The sequence below is a fragment of the Cervus canadensis genome, chromosome 8 (genome assembly GCF_019320065.1).
Source record: "Cervus canadensis isolate Bull #8, Minnesota chromosome 8, ASM1932006v1, whole genome shotgun sequence".
NCBI lineage: Eukaryota > Metazoa > Chordata > Mammalia > Artiodactyla > Cervidae > Cervus > Cervus canadensis.
Genome location: NC_057393.1, coordinates 49,248,715 through 49,276,571, shown reverse-complemented (window position 1 = coordinate 49,276,571; position 27,857 = coordinate 49,248,715). Strand labels below are relative to the sequence as shown.

The 27,857-nt window shown below is 43.9% G+C and overlaps 1 protein-coding gene across 4 annotated transcripts in view; it reads right to left on the bottom strand.

Moving 5' to 3' along the window:
- GRID1 (glutamate ionotropic receptor delta type subunit 1) overlaps window positions 1–27,857 on the bottom strand; it is a 688,675-nt gene that overhangs the window by 337,607 nt on the left and 323,211 nt on the right. Inside the window, exon 1 of one of the 4 annotated variants that reach the window (XM_043476203.1) lies at window positions 5,653–6,035. The exons of the other annotated variants lie outside the window; for them this stretch is intronic. Within the exon in view, the coding sequence (XP_043332138.1) occupies window positions 5,653–5,799 (147 nt within the window). The 5' untranslated portion in view covers window positions 5,800–6,035. Of the gene's footprint in view, window positions 1–5,652; window positions 6,036–27,857 lie in introns of those variants that run through there. 4 annotated transcript variants of the gene reach the window in all.

Below are 27,857 nucleotides of genomic sequence, written 5' to 3'. Positions count from 1 at the left end.
CTCACCCCGCCTGTACTCCTTAGTCCAGCTAGCACCACCAGACTCAGTAGCTGTGTTGAACAAGTACTCGTGTATCTGTCAAGTCTGGAAAAGCCAGGAACAGACCTACTGTTAGCGCCCACAGTTAAACTCTCTCTATACTCACCTCTTCCTTCCCTGGTACACTGCTACTGCTTTAGTCCAGGTACTGGCTATCATTTCTCTGTGTAATTTTTATGGCAGTAACAGCACAAAGGAGGAGGGGGAAACAGCTATATTGAGGTAGAGTTTTAGTGGCTTACACAGTAAAGAATCTACGTGCAATGCAGGAGAACTAGGTTCAATCCCTGGGTTGGGAAGATCCCCTGGAAAAGGGAATGGCAACCCACTCCCATAATTCTTGCCTGGAGAATTCCATGGATAGAGGAGCCTGTCGAGCTACAATCCATGGGGTCCCAGAGAGTCAGACACGACTGAGCAACCAACACTTTCTAAAATTAAGCTACTATTAATCTGAACTAGATTGTTTTAAATTAAGATATTAATCATAATCCCCAGGGCAACCATTAAGACGATAACTCAAAAACATCTGTAATAAAAGATACCAACAAGCAAATAAAGGGGTTACATTAGAAAATATCTATTAATGCACATTAAGGTAATAATGGAGGAACAGAGGGATAAATACATAAGGCATATAGCAAACAAATGACAAAATGAAAGATGAAAATTACACTTTATCAAGAATTATGTCAAATGTAAACAGATCAAATAATTTTAGTATATAAATCACTGAAAAGATCCAACCAGATGCAGTCTACAGAAAACAAGCTTTAGATTCAAAGACAGAGGTATGGCCAAGACCAGAAAGACTCTGAGTTTGCCTCCTGCCACAGGCACACCATAATTACAACAATTTATAGAGCAACTATCTGTGAGAAGGTCCTGAAGACTAGCAGAAAAGATTTTCCACATCTAAAGATACAAAGAAGGGCCCACAGGGAGGCAGATTAGGAGGGGCAGAGATGCAGTACAGTCACAACCCACAACTCCAGGTGATGACCCACCAGTGGGTGGATAATCACAATGGAAGAGGTTCTCCCCCAAAGAGTGAGGAGTCCAAGATCCACATCAGGCTCCCCAGTGCGGCAGCCTCACACCAGGAAAAAGAGCCCCAGGAATGTCTGGCTTTGAAGGCCAGTGAAACTGCCATACAGGAGAGAGAAAGATCTGTAGGAAACAGACTCCACTCTTAAAAGGTGCAAACAAAATCTTACACACTCCGACTCTTGGTGCAGAGGCAATACTTTGAAAGACGACTAGGTCAGACCACTACATTTGGACTACTTTCTCACATCATATACAAAAATAAACTCAAAATGGATTAAAGACTTAATGGAAGACCTGGTACCAGAAAACTCCAAGAGTAAAACAAAGGCAACACATTCTTTGACATCATTCTTAGAAATTTGTTTTGAATACATCTCCTCATGGAAACAAAAGCAAAAACAAAAATCAAATGGGATGACTCAAACTGAAAACTTTGGCACAGCAAAAGAACTATAGACAAATAAAAAGGCAGTCTACAGGAAGAGGATATTTGCAAATAATATATCTAATTAGAGGCTAATATACAAAATGTGACCAAAAAAGGACTCATATTTGAACACATATTTTAATAATTTTACAAATCAAAAAGAAAAAGACCAACACCCATTGGAAATGTACAGTAGGCAAAACAGCTGAGCACGTCTTTACAAAAGAGGATATCCAAATGATCCGTAAGAATGCGAAAAGATGTTCAAAATATTTAGTCATTGGGGAAATAAAAATTAAAACCACAGTGAGACCCCACGGTATTCCCCTCAGTAGACCTAAAATTAAAAAGACTGACAACAGTAAGAGTTGGCAAGAATGAAAAATATCTGTAACTTTCATACATTGCTCATGGGAGTGAAAAATGCTGCAAACACTTAGGGACAATGTTTGACAGTATCTTCTAAAGCCAGGTGGCGCTAGTGGTAAAGAACCCACCTGCCAGTGCAGGAGACGTAAGAGATGTGGGTTTGATCCCTGGATTGTGAAGATCCCCTGGAGAAGAAAATGGCAACCCACTCCAGTATATTTGCCTTGATAATCCTATGGATGGAGAAGCCTGGCAGGCTACAGTCCACGGGGTTGCAAACAGTCGGACATGACTGAAGCAACTTAGCACACACATACTTGATAATCCTGCAATCCCATTCCTATGCATATGTATTAGAGAAATGGACACCAATTGACGCCACCAAAAGACATGGACAGGAACATGAACATTACAATACCACAAAATTAGAAATAAGAATTATGTCTATCAACTGGAGGTTGGATAAATAAATTGTGGAATATGCATATAATGGAAGGCTACACAGCAAAAAACCCATGGCAGATATAACAACATGGAAAAATCTCTAAGATATTACATTGTATGACAGAAGCCAGACATAACAAGAGTATGCCCTGTATGATTTCATTTATATGATATTCAGAGAAAACTAACTGATGGTTATTAAAAACCAGTGGTCACCTCCAGGTGAGAAACAGATAAGAAATGACTGAGACCAGAGCACCATAGAAGCATCTGGAATACTATTACGTTCTGTATCTTGATCTGGGTGGTAGTTACATAGGAGTGTGCATACGTACAATTAAAGAAAAAAGCTCTACAGTTAAAATTAACGTATTTATGCACTTTACCAAACCATGATTTAAAAGTTTTAAAATCACATCATCAAAGATTAAAATAGACTGAATAATAATTTAACAAAATAAAATAAATTATATTAAAAAAATAACTGCACCAAGAACTCCAGCCTGGGTCTGCCCCAGAAACACAGCATGCCTGTGTCCCCATGTCCCGAAGCTCTCAGGCTGTGTTGCAATAGAAGCAGTCAAGGATTTCCTGAGCATTTTTTACTGACCTAAATTACTAATGATTCATCGTAAACTTTCAGTCAACTAAAATTCCTGACTTTCTTTTTCCCATGCACAGCTAGGACCTATTGTCCTCATTCTGTCCTTATGAATGCTTTAAATGTTTTTAATGTCATTATTATCACTTGTTACTGCAAATCGTAACAACCTTAATGAAGGTCAAATGCAGTTCGGAGAGGAAAATTTCCCATCGGCTTGCCATGCCACAAATCTTCGAGTTCCAGGAACCTCCAGTTCCTGTCCACTAACATATTTAATTTTTATGTACTTATAATCACCTCATTAGATACAAATTTGCTATTCTTTTTACTATACATACTGTTATATCATAAATATTTCCCATCTCTTCATCGTCTTTATAATTATCATTTTTATTACCTTCAGAATAGTCTATTGTGCAGCTACACCTACAATTTACCTAACTACTCTGCCCTGAACATTTATGTTGTTTCCAATTTTTCACTATGACAGATAACACTGCAATAAAATCCTTATATACTCACCTGTCTTATTTAAGTTTATTTATACTTTTAGGCAAAATTCTTAGGAATGAGATCATTGGGTCAAACACATTATTTTAGGTATGTTTGCAAAATGATTTCCTAATGGACATAGTCACCAAAACCATATATAGGTAAGAATTTTATCACAATCTTGGCAAAATTATTATAACTTTTAATCAAATACAGTAGATATAAGATGAGTTCATAGATTTTGTCTCATTTGGCAATTATCTGAATACTCCAGTGGTTGTCCATTTTGCCATGTTAGTTTCTGAAATTCTGGTATTTAACACAGAGTCAGCACAGTGAAGGAGCTCAATAAACACCTTTTGAGTGAACGGAACTTTATTTCTTCTGCTGTCACTGTTCATTCATGCCTTTTGTCCATTTTTAAATTGGGATTCTACTACTTGCCTCATTGATTTGAATGGGGCAAGGTAAACACTTCCATCTTGTTATAGCTGTAACAAGGGCTCTTTCTTCCATCATTTCTGTCTTTTTTGTCTTTAATTGTAAAATAAAGTCATGTCTATTTAAATTCTTTTTTTATTGAAGTATAGTTGACTTACAATATTTTATTAGTTTCATGTGTACCATTTAAAATTTAGGAAATTATCTGAAAAAAATCTTGTGGTCTATTTTTTGCTAGTTTTCCATGATTTAAAAAATATACTTAATTCCTTGGTACTTCCCTGGTGGTCCAGTAAGACTCTGGGCTCTCAACACGGGAGGCCTGGGTTTGATCCCTGGTCAGGAACTAGATCCCACATGCCACAACTAAGACCCAGTACAGCCAAATAAGTAAGTAAATATTTTAAAATAAAATTTAAATTTAAAATATTTAATTCCTTAATAGGACTATTTATTTTTGGTTCATTATGAAATGTGTGGCTATTTTTTCCTAATAATAAATTCTACCAATATCTTTTATTAAGCCATCCTTCCTTTCTCCATAGTATCTGATTCCCCTTTTATCTATTACATAAATTATTTTAGGTAATTTTTTTACATCTTTTTACATTTTAATCTTTTTCAGCTATAAATCTCTGCTTTGCACTAATATCTCTCTAATTTAATTATTCCTGGTTTACATGTTCTAAAATCTGCTAATACTGGCCCTCTTCATTATTTCCTGTTCTCTGAATATTTTACATTAACCATCTTTCTCTTTCCAGAATAATTTCCTAATTATTTTGTAAAAATCCCATAAGAAAATTGATTGGGATTTTGATAGAGATTGAACTACAATTATAAATTAAGAACAGACTTTTTCATATTCAGCCAAAGACTCTACCCGGGAATACAGTAAGTCTTCTTGATTACTCTTCCCTATTTCTTCAATCAAATATGACGAAATGCCAAAGAACATGGGCTGTGGAGTTGTATTATCTGGCTTTGAATCCCAGCTTGGCTATAAACTGGACATACACAGCTATGTCAGTCAGCACTGCTAAGTGACAACCATAGAATCTCATTTAGCAGCACACGACATTGAGGACGAATTTCTCAGACCAGCAGATTTCTAGGTCAGCAGGAAGACCTTGCTCCATGTGTCTCTTTCCTGGATCCAGGCAGGAGGGCAATTAGAGCCTGGGTCAGGTTCTCATCCACATACAATCAGAAGCAGAGGGGGAGGTGGAATCATGCCTTGCTATTGAAGGCCTAGGCTCAGAATTTGCACGCTCACTTTTGCCCGAATATCACTGGCCACGGCAAATTCATGGCCAGATCCAGCATCCATGGGGCATAGAACTAAATGTTATCAATGAATATTTAGGAAAGGGAATGAATATCCATTGTACAATAATTCAGTCCACCATCATATGACCTAGGGAGACTCACTTAAAGCCCAAGTCTCAGTTTTCTTCTTTTGTAAAACAGATTATCACTTACTCATCTCATGAGGCTGCCTTGTGGACTAAATGGAATAATGTCTGAAAATCACTCAGCATTGTGCCTGATGAGTAGCAAGAGCACAGTAAATGTCAAATATTATGATTGTTTTTAATTACAGAGCAGATACTCCAATTGACCTTTTGAACCCAGGTAGAGACTTTCCATTTTTCCATATCAGATTTGAAGCCTGTTATCTCTGACACATTGTTCCAGTGACTGGAGATATTTGGGATCATCATCATTTAATATCAAGTAAATAAATTCTGATTGCACTACACTAAGTAGGTTTCCCATATATTACCTGGCTGGCTTGTGCAGGACTGATGAAATAGCTTTCCCTGTTGACTTGCTGTAATTTGCATGTGCAATCACTGTGCCATTGCTCTTCATGGGTGGTGGACGTGTTCAGGGAGACAGGACAACCCGGAAGCCCGCTTCTGATTGACATAAATCAGTGAGTCAATAATCTCTGGGTACATGCACTTAAAGTTAACACATCCGCCTAACTGTCCTGCTTAAAATTCTGTTTTTCCATTTTCTTTACAAGGGCTAATCAAGAGCCTTGTATAAATCTGAATATGTTGCCTTAAGTATCTCCACTCCTGTTGTGTGTCCTTGTCCTAGGTATGAATTTGTCCAGAATCTCTGGATACAGCTCTGCCGGTCTGTCTCAGCCTTCCCTGTCTCCTCTAGGGAAATTCCCAATTATTTGTCCATATTCAGTTCAGTCTCTATAGTGTGAAGAGCCATCTCTCCCCTTGTTTAGACAAAAACACTGGGATTTCTTTGAGCCTTTTGAAATCTCCTTTACCAAAGTGTAGGATGAGCATGTGTTTGTCCAGCTTTCCCTTCCTGGCTTCAAAAACTAAAAGATCATCTGGGCAGGCTACCACAGGTTCCTTCTTGCTTCTGTGTGTGTGTGTAGTCAGTCGCTCAATCGTCTCCTACTCTGCGACTTCACAGACTATAGACCGCGAGGCTCCTCTGTCCATGGAATTTTCCAGGCAAGAATACTGGAGTGGGTTGCCATTTCATACTCCAGGGGATCTTCCCAACCCAGGGATCAAACCCACATCTCTTGCATCTCTCTCTTCCTTCTACTTCGCCAAAAAATGTTCTCTGTATCATCCCTATTTAGAGCCAAGGTAGCAATTGTCCTCACTGGATTCTCTGTTATATGGGAAATAAAGTTGTCAAAAAGCTATATGATACCAATGATATCTAGCAGATGCTAGTGCATGACTGGGATCAGCTTAGGGGTCAGCCTAGAATTTTCAAACAGAGGATGCCAACTAGCCTCACTGTGGATGATGAGCTGGGGCCAGTTTGTAGTAGGCTAAAGCTGTAGCCCACAGTTCTAGGGATGGACTATTTCTGGCTCAGATTTGCAGTCAGTGGGTCTTCGGGTAGCCCTCCTTCAACCAAGTTCCCTCCAGACAGGTGACCACCCAACAGGTGATCAAGAAAATCAAGCTGTGTGAAAGGCCATCTGTTCTAACAAGTAGGTGAATTTGTGCCCTAAAAAAGACAAGGGTGATTTTTTCCCTATAAAATATATTTCACCTACATTAAAAAATTAACATTTATATGTCTTTTCTTTATTATTCTTCCAAAATCTATCTATCCAAAATGGTGTGCCATATGTGCTAGGAAGCCTTGAGAGAGCTCACCTAAGGCTCAGGGGCCCTCTTTGCTTCTGTTTACTTGTCAGCTGACTGCTGGGTTAGCAAATGCTGCCTGATAGATGCTAATGCCTTTGTGTTGTGTGTCTTGTCTTTCTTAGAATCCTAACATGTCTGTGCTCTTCTCTTCCTTTTTTTTTTTACTAATATAAAAGCACTTATTTCTCTAATTTGATTTTCAGTTTTTTGTTCTATTTTCAACTAAAAATAAAACAACCAGAGATCAAACTGTGATCATTTCCTGCAGCAATTAATCTGTCTTTAAAGCCATGTTCTGCTGAGCACTGTGATCCCCGTTAATCACGACTTAGGACCATGTTCCATCAATACAGCACAATTACCAGAGTGGCTCACAGTCAGCTGTTCAGAATCACTGCCCCAGGAGCAGAGGTGCCTCCAGACTGGGTGAAGGCATCTGAGTTAGTGTGCATGTGACGCGTGCCTGCCTCTCTGCAGAGAAGGGCGGCCCCTAAGCAGCTCCCACTGACCTTGGAGGAAGGTGCCAGATCCTGGCTCCTCCCAGAACTCACTGGTGGGGCAAACTACTACTTCCTTTCTTATAACATGTGACCCACCCATCTAGCCCCTTGCTGCCCCAGACCCTCCCAGGGGTGTGCAACCAACTGATGAGGCGTTTGCATCCCAGGCGACACCCAGAAAAACAGCCCTCCTCTCCCTACAGCAGCCAGAGCAGAAACAGCAGCTTCTCTCTCAGCCACAGCCTGTATCTCCTAATCTCTGTGTCACTTTTTGTAAATGTCTGCCTTCGGGCGTGACAATCTTCAAAAGCTCCAGATGACAGGCAAAAACAGAAACACAGAGTTATTGAGGCCCCAGGAAAATATAAAACACAGGCACAGATTTGCTCCAACCATACTGGAAACTGATCTGTATGCTCTGGGGCCATAAATGATCTGAAATCATCAAAGGAACCATTCTCCCTCTCCTGGCCCATATGGAAGACACTGAGGGAAGATGTCTTCCTACTGGAGGCACTGGCCCATGGATCCCAAAGTAGTCCTTTCCCTCTGACAAAGCCCAGCTCCCAAGGGAGAGATGAAAGCCTAGAAGACCATGCAGAAATCAAGGATGAGAAAATCCTAGAACACACTCTGCTTACACATCTGACATGGGGTTCAGCCCTGTCCACTGAAAATACAGTTAGTGTCTACATTTTTAAGATTAATATAGTTTGAAGAAGAATACAAAGAGCAGACCCATTGGAAAAGACCCTGATACTAGGAAAGACTGAAGACAGGAGGAGAAGAGTTTCAGAAAAATGTCTACTTCTGCTTTATTGACTATGCTAAAGCCTTTGACTGTGTGGATCACAACAAACTGGGGAAAATTCTTAAAGAGATGGGAATACCAGACCACCTGACCTGCCTCTTGAGAAACCTATAGGCAGGTCAGGAAGCAACAGTTAGAACTGGACAGGGAACAACAGACTGGTTCCAAATAGGAAAAGGAGTATGTCAAGACTGTACATTGTCACCCTGCTTATTTAATTTATATGCAGAGTACATCATGAGAAACGCTGGGTTGGATGAAGCACAAACTGGAATCAAGATTGCCAGGAGAAATATCAATAGCATCAGATATGCAGATGACACCACCCTTATGGCAAAAATCAAAGAACTAAAGAGCCTCTTGATGAAGTGAAAGAGGAGAGTGAAAAAGTTGGCTTAAAACTTAACATTCAGAAAACTAAGATCATGGCATTTGGTCCCATCACTTCAGGGCAAATAAATGGGGAAACAGTGGAAACAGTGAGAGACTATTTTGGGGGGCTCCAAAATCACTGCAGATGGTGACTGTAGCCATGAAATTAAAAGACGCTTGCTCCTTGGAAGAAAAGTTATCATCAACCTAGCCAGCATATTAAAAAGCAGAGACATTACTTTGCCAACAAACGTCCATCTAGTCAAAGCTATGGTTTTTCCAGTAGTCATGTATAGATGTGAGAGTTGGACTATAAAGAAAGCTGAGCACCAAAGCACTGATGCTTTTGAACTGTGGTATTGGAGAAGACTCTTGAGAGTCTCTTGGACTACAAGGAGATCAAACCAGTCCATCCTAAGGGAAATCAATCCTGAATATTCATTGGAAGGACTGATGCTGAAGCTGAAACTCCAATACTTTGGCCACCTGATGCAAAGAACTGACTCGTTTGAAAAGACCCTGGTGCTGGGAAAGATTGAAGGTGGGAGGAGAAGGGGACGACAGAGGATAAGATGGTTGGATGGCATCACTGACTCAATGGACATGAGTTTGAGTAAACTCCGGGAGTTGGTGATGGACAGGGAGGTCTGGTGTACTGCAGTCCATGGGGTCACAAAGAGTTGGACATGACTGAATGACTGAACTGAACTGAACTGACTGAGGAGGAGAAGGGGGTGACAGAGGTTGAGACAGTTGGATGGCATCATTAACTCAATGGACATGAATTTGAGCAAAATCCAGGAGATGGTAAAGGACAGGGAACCCTGCCATGTTGCAGTCCATGGGGTCACAAAGAGTCAGACACGACTTAGTGACTGAACAACAACAAGGTTTTCTAAAATGCTTAGAAACATGACTGGAATGTGGTAGAAATTCAGTAAATATTTTTCTTCCATCCTACAGCCTACTGTGTTTAAAATGCAGATACCAGAGAAGCACAGACTTAGGTCATAGGTGGGTCATCCAGGGAGGAGCGGGAGGAACAGACAGGGATGAGCCCACAATTCCAGGGCTGACCCCAAGGACGCACACCCGACCTAAAGGCACCCCATGTGTACTGAAGAAACTACTACACCAGCCATCCAAACACATCTGAGCTGGGTTCACCCCAGAGGCAGTGAGTTTTCAACTCTGCAGAAGAGAAACTTCTAGAAAACAAGGGAATAAAAATATCTGTAGAACATGTCTAACAACATAAAGGGGACATATCAGAGTAGGGCCACAAGGCACACGTGCTGAGCCTAGAAGCTCCCCCTCTTGCATGAACACACTCAAGGCTGCCCCTGTAGGACCCAACGCCATCAAGGGGTCTCCTTCACTTTCCTGGATTAGATCACAAGTCCCAATTCCCACGTAGAAACATCAGGTTAATGTACATATGGCAAATACCCACAACTTGATAAAGACCCTCCACTCAAAGTGAAATCCCAGCCCGTGTTTAAACAGAGTGCCAAGAATGGACCCCAATGTGCCATCATGAACCACACTTGAGCCTGGGCAAACATCTGGCCCATCCGATACACTGGAGGGTGAGCAGGTCTGATAACAGTCAGACACTGCAAGGCCCCATGAGGGTACCCACATCAGACTGGACCAGAGGGACCAAAGGGTCAGAGAACTCATTCAGCTCTCAGAAAGCATTTTGCTAAACTTCCAGGACTCCCCCATATAGCTGAGGTTATCCCTATAGTTCTTGCTCGCTGTATAAAATAAAGCCATCAATAAGTGAGGCAGGGATGGGCATTCTCCCAGACCATGGAGCACCTTCCCCACACACTCAGTGATCAATACCCCTGAAGATACATCCTTGGGGCTCAGGCTCAACACCACGCAGCTCCCAGGGTTTCTCCCTTCACCTCTGACTGTCTGCTGGACTTAAAGACCCAGAAGTGCCACAAAGCGCACCAGCAAAACTCTAAAAAATACTGTATTTACTTCTGAATGTTTTCCCCAAAGAAACTGGGGTGGCTTATCACAAAGAATGTGCTTAATCAACTGGTACAACATAAATAAAGCATAATAAATTAGAACAAGGGAAAAGGGGAATACAATTGGGCAGGCTTGAGAATTAACAGTCTTGACCTTCCTGGTGGTGAGAGAAAAATAAGGAAATACATTCGGTTCCATGTATCATGATGCCAGGGAAAAGGAAGCAAATGTTCCCTAAATTCTGAAAGATAACTCTCCAACGGAGGTAATGCACAATTTCCTCAAGGGAAAAAGTAAATGCTCATTATACATGGACTACATGCAGGACCCCTTAACCTGAAGGGGCTTTGAACATAGCCCAGTGTGGATGAGGTGGTGAGCAGCAGGCTGACTAAGTCCAACTCTGACTCACTCCCTGGCCCCCGTATGCAGGACACAACCTGCCCAGCTGTATGTGGCGGCCATGTTTATGTACATCTTTCCTACATCTTTGCAGTGACTCCGCAAGGACATGGTTCTATCTCATAAACAGAGAAACCAGGACTCAAAATCCATAAATGTCTGGGCCAAGTTCAAGTCAGTGAGTGACACCTGCATGCTCTGACTCACATATCCAACTTCTTTCTACTATACACCAATAATGGTGTCAGCCACAGAGATTGTGGCAAATTCCATACTGCTTGTTGCTTGTAGGACCCTGACAAAAGCTGCCACTTTGTGTAGGGAGCTCTAAGTCTGGGGACATAATGAAGGCCACGTGCAGAGCTTTTTGGTGGTCTGGCTTCCCCCCAAGGATAGAACTGAGGACCAAAGGGGAAAATGACTTAGGCTCTGCATCCCGCCCTCTCCACATCCTGATATGCTCATCAGGAGGGCCCCCTCCACCACCACACGTCTGCATTTCCAAGAGTGGGACCCGGGTATGCTGATGTCTCAAAGGTTCCCAAGTTTTCTATATGAAGAGAGAAGGATGTATTAACCTGATAGGGCTGTGTAACAATCTACCACAGACTGGGTGGCTTAAACTACAGAAATTTTTCTTTCCAGTTCTGGAAGCCAGAAGTTCAAGATCAAGGTGTCCGAAGGATTACCTTCATTCTGAGAGCTGTATGGGAAAAATCTGTTCCGGGACTCTCTCCTTGGCTTGTAGCTGGATGTCTTCTCCTTGTATCTTCACACAACCTTCCCTCTATATGTTTCTGTGTCCAAATTTCTTTTTATGACACTAGTCATATGGGATCAGGGCCCACCCTGAGGACCCTCTCTTAACTTCATCACCTAAACAGACTCCATTTCCAAATAGGTACACATGCTGAGGTACTGGGGTTAAGATCAATAGATCTTTTTTATTAGGAGGGGGGATTCAATCCATAAAAGAAGGCTATAGCACAGACAGGTATGGCCTGTGACAGATGCTGGTGTCCACAGGGATTAGGAAGGATCAGGACGCCAAGCAAAGAACTGGCTCACAGCCAGGTTCCAGGTCTGTCCACTGCAACTCCTAGCCACCTTCATCCTTTGCCAAAACAACTTCAGTAGCCTCCTGGCTGGTCTCCACTCATCCACAACTGTCACCCGCATCAAGCCTCCCCAGAGCAGCCAGAATGAACTTTTCAATCAAACACAAATCCGATAACAGCAGCCACTGTTTAAAAGCCCTCAGAAAGCTGCCCATTAATTTCAGAAGAGAGACCAAAGCCACTCCATCCTTATCACTTTCCATATACTGCACTGCGTCCTGAACCACTCTCCCCTGCTGTCCTCCCCGACCTGGGAACCACAGTTAAGTTCCTCTCACTCATCATATCCCAGCTCAGACATTTTCTTTCCAAGGTCTGCTGTATGAGATCACAGCTCCCAGCATAACAGCATCAAGACTTCTCCGCTCCCATTAGACCCCCACCCCACCCCCAGCACCTGGAACATTGCCCATCACATGGTGGTAGCTCCATATTTGTTAAGTGAAGACCAAGTGTGACAGTGATTCGTTTAAGTGTATTAGCCTGGATCACTTTCTCTCCTTTTGTGAATGCTTGTTAAATCCTTTCTAGGCTTAAGGCACTGCACTAGAAGCTTTAGATACAAAGACAACTTTTATTTCCATATAACACATGAGGATGCTGAATTTTTGAGACCAGAACTGATTGTCTAAGGTCACACAGCTAACACAATCTGACTCCTGATACTGAGTTCTCAACCACAAAGCCCCACTGGCTCCCTGGGCTGGGGCTTATCCAGGGCAGCCCTGATTTCCTCCTTCTGCAGCTCGTCTCTGGGTGTTTACTGGCCAGGAGAGAAACCTCCCTGCTCCTTCTCCACAGAAATATCCTTATGTTCCCACCCAGAGGTTATGGAGCAAAAGATTGATAAAAGAGCAATAATGGTAACAGGCAGTAGTACTGGCTGTGTCCCAAGTGGGGTCAGAAGGGAGATTCACCTCCTGAATACACTGTAATGAACTGAGCACTGGATCTGAGTTCGCAAACGAGGCATTTGATTCTGCTTCTGCGGGATATGGGGACAGGAACTTGGGAGAGTTGCATGGCTTCTCTGAAAGCTGTTTTCCTCCTCTGTAAAATGGGAGGGAACGTTGAAGCACATTTCACAGTGAGGACTCAGGAAATCACAAATGCCTAGCTGGATGCTGACCGCTGCAGGCACTAAGGCAATGACAGCAGTCTCTTCCTTCCTCCAGACTTGTAGCTTGGGCAGCCCCAATGTGAAGGGGCTACTGGCTTCCACTAAGGCTAAGGGACAAAAGGCTGTGTGAGGATTAAATCTCAGTTCAGCCACAGCCAATGAGCACAGAGTGTTGAGAACTGACAAACAGGCTGCAAGTTCCAGTCCAAGCCCTGGAGAAAACGACCGCCAGTAGCCAACCTAGAGGAATGTAGCCACTTCACACCTTCATCTCTGCAAGCACCACCTTTGGTCAGATAAACAGCTAAAAGGCAATACCTATTTCATTTTGGCTCTACCATACATGCGGAAATGAGCAGGCAATGGCTGTGGACTGAGTCACGCCAGAGAAAATCCCTCGAGGATTATTAGCCTTTGTTGAGGGGAACCTGGCAGCACCTGGCTGCCAACAGCGCTAACTACACAAGCGCCTCATTGCCTGTCCAGCCTTAGATGGGAGCCCGGCAGCCACTAGGAACCTTAGCAAAGGACTTCATGCTGGTCCCCTCCAAATGGTGCCAGAGCTCCTCTAAGCTCTGCCTCCGCCTTGCCTGGGCTCCCCAGCAGGCTGGCGGCCTTGTGCCCAGATGGGTACATCTGGAAGTGCCATCTGAAAAGATCTGGCCTTCTGTTCCTTTACTGTCACCTTCTGTGTTCTCCCACCCCGCCGCCCCTTTGATCCTGGCGTTTGTTCTAGGAGTGCTTCACTGACCAGTTACATGGAGTCCTGGCTGCACCAGCTGCCACTGCAGGCATGGAGGCTATGACAAGGGTGGGACAGACGTAGACCATTTTTGTCATAGACTGGTGGGAGAGACAGTCAATGGACCACCAAACTAGCGTCTGATACAATATCAAGTTGTATAAATGCCACAGAGGAAAGCAAGCGGGGGGCCAGAGGGGAGCGGGGTCAATGCTGTTTCAGGAAAAGTGGTCAGAGGCGACCTCCCTGACGAGGCAGCATCATGCAGAAGAACCAACTAGATAAGGAGATGAACCTACGCTGTCTAGGGGGTAGTTAGGGATCCAGTTAGAGGGGTAGTCAGTGCCAAGGCCCTGAGGTGGGAGCCTGTTTGGCATGTTTGAGGACCATACAGGAGGTACCCCGTAACACAGGGGACGGACGGTGGATTCGAGGCCAGAGGGAGTAGTAGCTGTTTCATGAGAACCTTGGAGGTGCTGAACAGGACTTTGGATATTATTCTAAGTGAGAATGGAAGCCACCGATCTGAGCAAAAATAATCTGAGTTATATTTATGAGGGTCAATCAGGTACTCTATGGAGATTTATCTCTAGAAGTCAAAGGTGAAGACTCCTGTGTCTGTGGTTAATTAGGCAGGAATGGAAGGTGGCCTGGGTGGTGTTGGCTCTTGGGGAATCCAGCCCTTGACAGATGTGTGATTTGAGACAAGTAAAGGAGGCTTCAGACTTTCCAGGTGGATCAGTGGTAAAAGAATCCACACGCCAAGGCAGGAAACGTGGGTTCAATTTCTGGGTCAGGAAGATTCTCTGGAGGAGGAAATGGTAACCCACTCCAGCATTCTTGCCTGGAGAATTCCATGGATAGAGAAGCCTGGTGGGCTACAGTCCATGGGGTCGCAAAGAGTCTGACATGGCTGAGCAACTGAGCACATTTACACCTGTACATGGGGGCTTCTCTGAGCTCACTGTCTGCTTCTGGACAACCTCAGGATCACATGGGTTTTCTAGTAAGAATGCAATGAGATAACGTATGTAAAGGGCTATGCACCGTGGCTGCCTCTTATCAGGACTTTCTTTCTTCTTCCACCATCATCTCTATTTTGGGGGAAGAATATCTCCCCACAGTGTTTTTTGTGGCTGGAAAAGGTTCTCCCTCAGAGGATGCCCAAGTTTCTCAGCAAGAGTACCCCATGGGCAAAAAACAAGAAAGCTCAAAAAATCTCTTAAATCAAAGCCTTAAAAACCATCATAAAAAAAGACAACCTGCTAGGTTTATGGTTCCCTAAAAACACTTTAGAAACACACATGGCTTTCTCCCAAGGCCCTCTGCTGTTGATCCAATTAGCCAATTTGAGGCCCAGAAACAACACAGATTTTCAGAGGCTGGTGGCCCCGGAGAGGCGGGGAACTGCCCAAGAGGGAGCAGACGCTGGCCACTACCTGGATGCAGCCGTCTCCCGCCCCCACCTCCTTGTCTGCAGTGAGTGTGACCAGGCAACTTCTGTTGAGTTACTAAGTGAAAAAATAGGGCCTCTCCCGCCACGTGCTGGTGGACTCTGGGCCTGGGGTAGGACCCAGGTCAAACCAGGAATCCTGGGAGAGCCAAAATGCAGAAGGCAGGGAGAGGAAGATGGGAACAGGGTGTGGGTGTATAAGTTCACTGGGTGAGACTGAGGCCAGCAGTGACTCCTGAGTTCACAGTACTGCCTGGCCTCGGAGAGGAGCCCATCTAATTTTCACAGCGGCCCTGTAAGACAAACAGGGCAGAAATGATTGTTCCAAGAGAAATCTGCTCACCTCTGGGCTTACAGAGGGAATAGGAAGACTGAAGACCTCCTTCCAAAATGACCAAGGAGTCCAGTTGCCCAATCTCTCCTGGGCCAGTGGGTCACATCCTGGGATATCAGACTGGAATGAGCCTCTGACCCTGTGGACGGTCAACAGGAACTGGCCAGGCCAAGAAAGGTCCCATGGAGTCTCCACGGCAGCGCCCCACTCCTTCCCTGGCCAGGCCTCCATCAAGGGTGAAGGGACCAAGATTCAACACTGAGGCCATGGCCTTGGGAACTGCTGAGAGACGAGGGCTCCTCCTCTCCATCTCTCACTCTTTGTGACCCCATGGACTGTTGCCCACCAGGCTCTTCCACCCATGAGATTCTCCAGGCAAGAATACTGGAGTGGGTTGCTGTGCCCTCCTCCAAGGGATCTTCCCAACCCAGGAATTGAAATCTAGTCTCTTACATCTCCTGCATTGGCAGGTGCATTCTTTACCACTAGCGCCACCTGGGAAGCCCTAGTAGCCATCTATTAATGCCACATGGCTGCCTGGGGCCAAGGCGCAAGTTCCTTATTCCAAGGGTGAATCCCCATGCTGAGGGTCCTGGGGAGAAGTGCACCACCCCCCGCCAACTGCCGTGCCTCATCTCCAGCAGCTGGAGGCAAACATGATGAACTGGGTCCAGAAACCCGAGCTGGCAGGGGTGGAGGGCAGGACCCCAGTGAAAAGCTTGCAAGAGCTCCAGTCCTGATCAGAACCCAGGGAAGAACATCAGAGCCGGATGGCTCTCAGAAGCTATCAGACCTATCACATTACAGGCAGAAAGGGAACGGGAAGTGTCCTCCGACAGCAACAGGCTCAGGACCTACTCGTGCTCCCTGACAAAGAGTAACCCCCACTCACAGCACCCCTTCCCCACATCCCAGAGGCCAGTCATGGAGCATCTGAGTACCTGGCAGGAGTCCCAGCAAGGAGATCTCCTGCTTTTCACACCCTGAATTGGATTCGGTTCATCCTGATTAACACCCTCTTGGGTGCTAAGCACTAGGCGAAGCTCCATCATTCACACCTGAGTTTCTCAACCTCCGCTCTCCTGACATCCTGGGCTGGATCATGCTTCCTGGTGGAGGGCTGACCTCTACACTACACAACAGTGAGCAGAGACCTGGGCTCTACCCACGAGATCCCACGGTCCTCCATCCCCTAGTCAGGATGATAGAAAACCTCTGCTGACATTGCAAAATCCCCCCTGGAAGGCACAATCAACTTGAGCTGTGAATGACTGGTATACACCATTTAATCCTTATGATAGAAACCTTCTACCCCAAGCTGCAATGAGAATGCTGAAAATCAGAGAAGTTTCCTGGGCTTGCCCAAGGTCACCAATCAAGTGGCAGAGCTCATGTCTGAATCCAGGGCTTTCTGATATAAAGTGCAGGGCACTTTCCACTATATAACTCTATCTCCTGACACAAAGAACCACAGTAAGTCTCTCTACCTCAGTCTCCCCTACTGTAACCAAGAGGAAAATGTCTGAATTCCACAGTAAAATAAAAGTAACCTCCGAGGATGTAACCAGACTATGGCCTTCAGAGGTAGGGCTCACTTCACCGTAAAGGGAACCTATAGGATGGCCCTCCTTGTAGGAGCCACTCTCAGCAGAGGACCGACATCCCCAGGGTCCCAGGATGGCTGCTTCGTGCATATGAAGCCCCTGGAACCCATAGCCCCTACCTGGTTGATCAGGTGTCTGCACCTGTCCCCACCGCGCTCCTCTGTTCCACCTATCTCTCTATCTGCAGGACCTAATCCAGCATCTCCAGACACAGCCCCCCATGACCTCCCAGATTTGACCTGCCCAGTGGGAGAGACAATAGTAGGACAAGTCAGCTGTTGTCTGCCCGTCTCCCCTGCGGTCAGGTTCACAAGGGGAAAAGGGCACAATCTGGTCTCTTGGTACAAATTCTGACAAATTTTTGAACAATGGTTTCATCTCACAAAGCCTTCATTTACTCCCCCAGAGAACAAAAATAATAACATCTGCCTCACAGGGACAGAGTGGAAATAAAACCAGACACTGGAGGCTAAATGCCCAGCACAGTGCTCAATAAATCATTCATTTAATGAAATTATGAAATACTAAGCACGACTAGGAGAGAAGCTTTGCATGCCTCCCAGGTGTTTTTGAACTCACAGATAGATTGGGTGGATATCTAAATGTATGCTAAGAAGTCCATGATAAGTCAGGCTCCCCAATTTAATACAGAACAATCTGAAAGGTAATGAAGTTGTCTCAGACTGCCTTTGTCTTAAAGGCAATCGCCTGCAGATAGCAAGCCCAGAATATTTTCAAATGAGATGCCCTGGGAGAGCTCTTGGTGGGTGCTGAAGCAGTCAGTCTGACAGGAAAAAATAATAATAATAATACAGATTGTTGTCCGAGGCATTTGTCTGTGCAGTCTGTTGAAGAAATAGCATTAGCTGCAGAGACAGGCCTGACAGGGCGGCCAGCTGCAGGGAGCATCAGGGAGATACAGCAGCTTGGAGAAGCTTAACATCCTGCCTGCCAAATCCTGCCTGCAACATCAGTGCACCCCATTCGCCAGGCACACTGGGGGAAGGTAAAAGTATGAGCAAGCAGAAGCATGTCAGCATCAATCCCGGAGGGTGAGCAGGTGGGCAAGGATGCCGGCACCTTCTGAGACTTGCCCTGACCCTTCGGTCAACTCAGCCCACGTCTATATCTAAGTCTAAGGTCTGTGGAATATCATTTATTCAACAAGTGTTTGCTGAGCACAAAGACCAAAGAATCACTTTGGGTACCAAAGATACAGCAAAGGACAACTCAGATAAAGCTTTCTTCTCTCTCAGCTTTCATGTGAGTGGGAAAGAGAACAACAGTCCCATTTGCTCAGCTTCTTCAACATAGCCAGGATCCTGCCCCATCCCCTGCTCAGTACCCTGGCCCAGAGCAGCCCCATCCTGGCATGGTGGCATCTTCCAGTCACAAGTGCAGAGTCCTAGGTGAGCTCAAGAGTGGGCCAGAGCTTCCCTCCCTGTCCCAGGTGAGCTGTTGCCCCCACTTAGGCCTGTCTTGGGGGTGCAGACAGAAGTGCAGAGGAAAGGTCAGCCACTTAATGCCCAGACCTCAGAGTTGTCCCTAGGCAGTCAGCTCCCCAGCCCAGCACCCAGGGTGATCATTCTAACTAAAACCCACCCTGGATGGAGTCACTGTCCCCATCTTTTAAAGGACCACTCGTAAGGATCAGGTGCTCCCTCTCTACCTTACTCACAGGAGCCTTCACCTCCTTCCCTCTCCACTTCACCTCCCTCCCTCCAGACTCAACCCTGTCACATGTTATAGAAAGGGCCAGGAAACAGGAACAAGCTCTGAACTGGAAATGTGAAAACCGTCGGCCTTGACAGGGTAGTTTCAGGGCAGGAAGAGTGTCACACTGAGATGGATTGAAAAGAGGACAAGCAGAGAGAAAATGGAGATGAGAGAAATAGGAAGGTCACTAGAAGGGAGTGTAGAAAATTTTGTGTTTCTTCTCTTCTCTTGAAGATTCTAAAACAAGCTTCAAGGCAAGGCAGAAATGAATGACTGGGGAGAGAGTGACTGATAATGCAAGAGAGAGATATGAAAAGAGGAAATGAAAAAGCCTATTGAGGAGAAAGGGGATGGATCCGGAGCCCAGGGGAAGAAGTGGACTTTTGCAAGGAGTGAGTGACAGGGCGGGGTCACGAGTCAAAAGGTGCAAGTGAGGCCTGTAAGTTTGGAGATGGGAGACGAGTGGGCTCCCATCCAGTGGCTGAGAAGTAGGAAAGGAGGAGGATGGGGGTTTGAGAGCAGAACACAAAGTATGAAATAGGGGATTGGGGAAGAAGAGTAAAAACTGGATTGTGATGAACATGCAAAGTAAAACCAGCTTATTAGCTCTGTGACTCTCTTCGGCAACACAGTGCTTCTGTGTAGGATGCAAAGGTGGTAACCAGGTTCAGCTCCTGCTGGATTTCTGCCTGATAAATATCCCAAAGGAAAGGAATAAAAAAATTGGGCAGGCAAAGGAGGGATTATCCTGTAACAAAATTTTGCAGCTTAACTCAGAAGCTATGAAGACAAGGGTTTTGTTAAAAAAAAAAAAATGTAGGGATGGAGGTCTCACTAAGGTTGAATGATATTTCAGGGGAAAACGGGTTGGAGAATAGTATATTGTGCTCGTGATCTCAGATACAGTATCGTTATTGCTGGTGGGCATGTCTGGAGTGGTATATACACAAAAGCAAAAGGTTCAGGTAAGAGGAGAAGATGGAGATGAAGAGATTAAGGAAATAAAAGGCCAAGCTGTGAACGTCATTAGGAATGAGCCAGATTGGGGGTGGAGAGAGAGCCAGAAGGTTCAGTGAATGCTAGGAAAGGGAAGTGAGCTGAGCATGAAGATGGGGAGAGGGTGGTGGAGGCAGTGATATGAGCTAGAAAAAGATAGGTATTGGAGAAAGGAGGAAAAGGTTTGCAGGTGGTGATGTGAAAGAAGGAAGGTACCTTCTAGGGACTCTGGAATGTAAGAGAATGTGGAGGAAAAGATCTTCAGCTTGACAGGTTGTCCCAAGAGGATAACGAGGTATGAACTAAGGTAAGTAGAAAAAGGGAAGAGGAGATTGGAAGGTTTTCTGGCACCAGGGTACCAGTTGCAAATAGAGAGGAAAGGGGCAGGGAAGTGATAACAGGTGGAGGTTGTGAAGATTCTTGGACAGTTTTGAGGTAAACAAGGTGATGGTAGCTGACAGATGAGTAGCAGGGAATGGACTCACTTCTGGAGCCAAGGTCTCTAATTCTCTAGTTGATGGTGTGGTTAATCCCAGGACACTACCTCATTTGGCTATTTTCTGCACACAGATCTTTCTTTATATACTAGAAAACATTTCCAAAGCATAGACATATATATTAATTAAGGCATATTGGGGAAGCAATTAATATTGACAACCCACTGGCCACAGGACAGGTTATTTGTGTCCCATTAACCGCCCCCCATGATCTGCAAAGAAAGTATTATTGTTCCAAATTTACACCTGAGGGAAAGGTTCAGAGAAATTACATACCACACCCAGGGCCTGTGACTAGTAAGTAAGAGAAGAAGAGCAACATTTAGATTTACTGCAGCAGACTTGTGGCTAATTGCCTTCATATGCATTGTCTTATTTAATCCTCATGACAAAACTATAAAGTAAATTATGTATGTACTCATTATATAGATGACAGAACTGTGACCTGGAGAGTAATGAGTCTTGCCCAAAGTCAAAGGCAAGGCACCCCCTTCCATTGTTGGAGGTGATGAGCCCATGCACGGTAGCCCGCCCACAGAAGGTCTGCTCCAAGCTCTGTCAGGCCTCTGCCCCAACAAGAGACCAGCTTAAATACAGAGCAGGTGCTCCTGCCACTCTCCGTGGCATCACATCTTTTAACCTCATTGGACTCTGGCCCTGCTGAGCTATCCCCCGTGATGAATCAGCTAATCGGACATGTGCTGGGGCAGGGGCTGAAAGCTGTTTCAATTCTTCAAACACAACAAACAACAGGAAAGAAAAATGAGCAAACTGGACCCAGAAAGAGGCTCGACCCAATGCCCCCAAATAGCTCCTCCAGCTGAGAAACAGGCCCTCCATCTGGGCTTACAGATGCTGTGCAGTGACCCACAGCATGGCAGTCTGGTCCGCTGGACCGCAGTGACAGCGTCTGTGAGCTGTCAGGCAGAGGTAATGCAGGGTGGTGTCCAGGGGAAAAGCTGACCAGTCAGGATAGAAATAGCCCAAAGTCCAGCCAGTAACTGTCAACAACTACAGTCTCTGCACCAAGACATCCCTGCCCTTGTATTGCACACCTGTAATCAGAGGCTGAGGACCACACAGAGTCCCAGGTCCCCGCTGTAACTATAAAACCAACCAAATCCAAGTGATGGGAGACTCGGGAATGGAGAAAAAGAGGTCTGTCCCGGCCAGGGCACCAGGCATGCTCTTCACTGATTGGTGAACCACTGCATGCTCTGCATACTTGTGTGCAGTTGTGACAGTGAACTGAATGCTGAGGTCATCCTGATGGCCACCCTACAGTTAGGAACCATGGCTGAAACCTTATCTTCAGCTGCCCAGGCAGGATTAGGAAAGGAAGCCTTTGATTTTAAAGAGAGAGCCTTCTACTGACAAGAATCCCCTACTTTTTAATGCAGTGTAAGGTTCTTGGAGGAATAAAAAGCACTTCACATGTAAGATTTATTAAGAAGAGAAAATGGTATCTTCAGTCCAAATGCCACTGGGCTTATATTTTTAAACATTTCTCCTAGCCCAACCCAGGATTAGTTGAAATAGATGCATATATGAAATTAACCTTTACAGACCCTGTTTGGCTTCCCAAACTCACCATAGATGTTTTCAAAGGCACTTATTTGTGTTTTATATTCTTTTCACTTATTTCATGTTAGACTGGGTGGGGGGGTGGTATTATGTTACAAAGTGATTTTCCAGAAGTAGAATCCTGCACCCATAGAAAATAACACTGTGTCCATAGGAAACTGAAGCTTCACTTCCAACAACTCCATGTAGAGGCATCATCTAGGAACAAAGCACTATGGTATCAAGAGCCAACTCTTTCTGTATCATTTTTCTAGATTCTGTACATATGCATTAATATACAATAATTGTTTTTCTCACTTCATTCTTTTGCACCAAATTCTAGGTCCAATCCACGTGACTACAACTGATTAAAATTAGTTCTGTAAATCAGATATATATATAACTTCCTATACCCTCTTTCCATTTTGTGAATCAAAAAAATAAAAAAGAGCCAACCTTCTGATTTGCCACCTATTGGTTATTCTGTATTCTGTTTCTGGATATACCAAGTGTCCTAAGCTCATCAAGCTAGCAGAGCAGTCCCCAGGTAGTGAGTGCATGGATCCCCTCACCCCATCTGTTGGTTCTGATTCAGTTTACAGGGACTTTCCCACCATGGCTACACTGTTTAAGGGTCTCCAGCCCTGGGTATGGTGAAAAGTTGCAAACACCACTCGAAGAGCGCCATTTAAAAAAATAAAAATAAAAAACCTACAAAAGTAAAAAAACATTCTCCAGCTGAGTTAGAAGCATACATCTGGTTATGAAGCATTGATGGGACAAGATGGAGCAGTCACAGCCCACAATTCTCCCCTTGAATGTAACCATTAAACCTGGACAGCAGCATAGACCAGCTACTGGAGGAATCTGGAAAGTAAATAATGGTAAGCAGATAAAAGAAGACAAGAGTTTGAAACACGACAAAAGTGGCTTTCAGTTTACCAAGTTTTTACCTTCTGTTCCTCTTACCACTTGGTCCTAGCGGCAGGTACAGCAAGGAAAGTATGCAGCAGGTCAAGATCACAAAGGTCACACCTATGTGGCTGATAGAACTTTTCAAAGGGGAAACCCCCAGGAACTGGAAAATTCTGGTGATGTCACAGGCAGTTCAGGCAAGTAGCCATGTCAAGTTGTTTATGAACTCCTGGACTTACTCCTGAGTGCTCATGCATAGATAGGATCCTAATCATGATACTAAAAACTCTGAGAACAGAATTTAAAGACAGATTCCCATCTAAGTTCCACAAAAAATTCCACAAAACTCAAAAAACAAACATCAAACAAAACAACAACAGAAATTATGGCTATTATTCTCAATATTGAAAGATTGAAAGTTCCCCCTAAGACAAGAAAAGGCAAACATATTGTTATTAGAAGTCATAGCCAGTACAATAAAGTAAGGAAAATAAATTAAAGCACATGGACTGGGAAGGAAGAAATAAAACTGACTTATTCACAACCAGCAAGACTGTTTATGTATAAAGTCCTAATTAATCTACAGAACAATTTTTAGAATCAAAAATTAAGTTTAGCAAGTTTGCAGAATACAAGGTCCGCACAGAAAACTCAACTGTATTTCTATATACTAGTCATGTAGAGTTGAAACACAAAAATTTAAAAACACTACTATTTACAATAGCTCCAAAATAAGAGATAAGTTGTAAAGCTAACATAAACTGTGAAGCATCTGTACAAAATACTGAGAGAGGAAATCAAAAACCTAAATAAATAGAAGAACAAATCATGTTCACAGATTGGAAGACTCAATGTAGCAATATCAGTTCTTCCCCAAATAAGTCTATAGATTTCAAGTAATTCTGATCAAAATCCCAGGAGGAGTTTTAAAATACAGAGAAATTGTTTCTAAACTATAAACTGAATGGCAAGTGAATTAGAATAGCTGAAACAATTTTGAAAGAGAAGTTGAAAGAATCACTCTATCCAATTTTACAAATGATAGTAATCAGGACAACACATACTGATAACCCTGTTTGTGGGGAGGAACACAGCCATGGGCATAGAGAATGGACTTGTGGACACAGCAGGGGAAGGAGTGGGTAAGATGAATTCAGAGAGTAGCACCGCATACATACACCGTCACGGGGCTTCCCTAGTGGCTCAGAGGTAGAGAGTCGGCCTGCCAATGCAGGAGATGAGGGTTCCATCCCTGGGTTTGGGCAGATCTTTTGGGGAAGGAAATGGCAACCTGCTCCAGTATTGTTTCCTGAAAAGTGCCATGGACAGAGGAGCCAGGTGGGGGTCACAAAGAATCAGACACGACTGAATAACAGCAATGTGTAAAACAGACAGCTAGTGGAGGCTGCTGTATAGTGCAGGGAGCTCAGCTCTGCGCTCTGTGATGACCCAGAGGGTAGGGATGAAGGTGTGAGGCGGAGGTTCAAGAGGGAGGGGATATATGTATACACAGGGCTGACTCACTTTGTTATACTGCAGAAACCAACATAATATTGTAAAGCAATTATACGCCAATTAAAAATTTTAAAAAAGACAACACTGGTGAAAGGAGACAAATAGATCAGTGGAATAAAGAGTCCTGAAATAGACCCATACCAATATGGCAAATTGATTTTAATAGTGCAAAAGCAATTCAATGTTTAAAGGATAGTCCTTTCAATAAATATTGATGGAATAGCTAGACATTCATATACCAAAGAAGAGAGAGAGAGAACCTAATACTAAGCCTCACAACTATACAAACATTAACTCAAAATGGATCAGCCATAATGGAAAAGTTTAGCAGTTTTAATAAGTTAAATATGCACTAACCAGATGGCCTAGAACACGCACCCTAGAGTAATAAAATCTTCACACAAAAACATGCATGCAAATGTTTTCAGCAGCACTATTCATAATCACCCAAAACTGGGGGGAAAAAATCAATGTCCTTCACCAGGTGAATGGGTAAACACACCATGGTACATCCAATAAAGTCATACTCTGCAGTAAAATGAGCGAACTATTGATGCACACACAGATGAATCTCAAAGACATTATTCTCAGTCAAAGAAACCAGCCTCAAAAGGCTACATTACTATCTTACTCTATTTACAGGAGAGTCTGAAAACTCTAAAATGATCATGATGGAGAACAGATCAGGTGTTAGGAGTGGAGAATGGTTGGACTATAAAGAAAATAGCACAAAGGAGTTTTTGATGGAATTGTTGTGTATCCTTATTGGGGTGGTTACATCACAAATCTCTATATGTGTTAACATTCAGGGAACTGTAAACAAAACAAAACAAACAACACAATGACAAACAGTCTCCACAGTCTTGGGTAAAAGCTTCTTAAGTTGAAAATTTATAAACAAAACATAAAACTCATTAGAAATCAGAAGACCCAGAAGGATAATGATAAGTTGTTAAGGGACTTTCGCTGCCAATGCATGGGACATAGGTTCAACCCCTGGTCTGGGAAGATTCTACATGCCACAGGGCAACTAAGCCTGCACACCACAACTACTAAAGCCCACATGCCCTAGAGCCCATGTTCCACAACAAGAGAAGTCAATGCAATGGGAAGCCCATAAGCCACAATAAAGAGCAGCCCCCACTGGCCACAACAAGAAAGCCCGTGTACAGCAAAGAAGACCCAGTGCAACCAAAAATAATAACAGTAAGTAAAAATTTTAAATACTAAGGCACTGAAGGAGCAGGTAGGCATGGGCCCTCTCCCGAGCCTGGAGCACTGTTCAGCCACTTTCCCCTGAATCTAGTGAGTTCTTACGGAACTGATCCTCAAACTTACCTGTAAACAGAGTCTGCAAAGAAAGACTGGCCTTGCAATAGAAGAGTATCTGTTACACATGCAGGAATTCAGCTTCAATGATGTCTGTGACTCTGCTATACAGCTCAGCATCCAAGAATCTAGAAAGTTCCCTAATGTGGGTTATACAGCTGACAACTGACTTGACTGTTGAAACTACAGTTACCGCAAATGTATTTATTAGCTTGCTAGAGTTTCTATAACAGTAAGCACAAACTAAATGGTTTAAAATAAAAAGAAATATTTTCTCTCACAACTCTGGAGGCTAGAAGTCCAAAATCAAAGTGTGGACAGGGTGCCCTCTCCAAAGCCTCAGAGGAAGGATCCTGCCTTGCCTCTTCCGGCTTCCGGTAGCCCCGTGCATTCTCTGGCTTGTCGCCCCATCACTCTACTCTCTGCCTCCATCTTCACTTGGCCGTTTCTTTTCTGTGTGTCCTCACAGGACATTTTTCTCTGTGTGTGTGTCTGTCTCTGAATCTCCCTCTTCTTATGAACAATCCAGTCATATTGGACTAGTGCATACATGCTAAGTCACTTCAATTGTATCCAACTCTTTGGACCCTATGGACTACAGTCCATGGGATTCTCCAGGCAAGAATACTGAAGTGGGTTGCCATGCCCTCTTCCAAGGGATTTTCCCAACCCAGGGATTGAACCCTCATCTTTTGTCTCTTATGTCTCCTGCATTAGCAGCCAGGTTTTTTACCACTAGCACCACCTCGGAAGTCCCTATTGGATTAGGGCTCACCCTAATTAGACTTCATTCTAATTTGATCACATCTGGAAAGACACTATTTCCAAATAAGGTCACACTGACATACAGCTTAGCATCCAACAATCTAGAAATTTCCTTCACTTGGGGTATACATCTGACAACTGGCTTGATTGTTGAAGCTATAGCTCGTATGGGGATAAGTATGGGAAGTTAGGATTTCAATATACCTTTTGATGCGGTACAATTTAACCTATAACATTAAGATTTCACAGAAAATACGAAATGAAAGGTACAGTAACAGCACTGGCATTAGTCTGTTTGATGTACTAATAGCAAAGATTTCTAAAGAAGCTCACTGGCATTAAGTCTCTGCTCTCCTTATCTTGAATCACCTTTTTGAGTTCCTGGGTAAAACAGAGCCTCCCCAGAGCTGAACGTTTTTATATGATGCAGGCTGCAACACTATTTAAAGTTTTCAAACCAGCCTTCACAGATGTAAAATTTAATGATTTTTTTCTTTTTTTTTTTGCACTTGCATTTCTCCTGTGTTTTGATTTCCCAAGTCTAAGCAAAAGTATTGTTTAACTGCCTGGCCTTTTTCACAAAATTATCATGGAAGTTACTGGGCCTGGGAGGGGTATAAACAGATCTCTCTACCCTTATAACTCCCCCAGACTCAGCCACGTGTTCAAGGTGGAAGAAGCCATATTTATTGCTGTGTTCTTTTGTTTAAAGGGACTATGTTGAATTATGCATACATTAAAAGATTGTGAAATTTAACATTTTTAGTAGATAGAAACAAAAGTGGCATTGCAAAACCATGGTTGGCAAGGATCATTTCATCTTCCTCTGTTGGTTTATTTATTTACTCAGTAAATATTCACTGAGCAAGTACTATCTTCCACGCCCCATGCCCATGCATTGTGCTGGGGATACAGTGGGCTTCCTAGGTGGCACAGTGGTAAAGAATATGCCTGCCAATGCAAGAGACTCAGGGGATGCTGGTTCGATCCCTGGGTTGGAAAGATCCCCTGAAGGAGGAAATGGCAACCCACTCCAGCATTCTTGCCTGGAAAATTCCAGGACAGAGAAGCCTGGCAAGCTACAGTCCATAGGGTCACACAGAG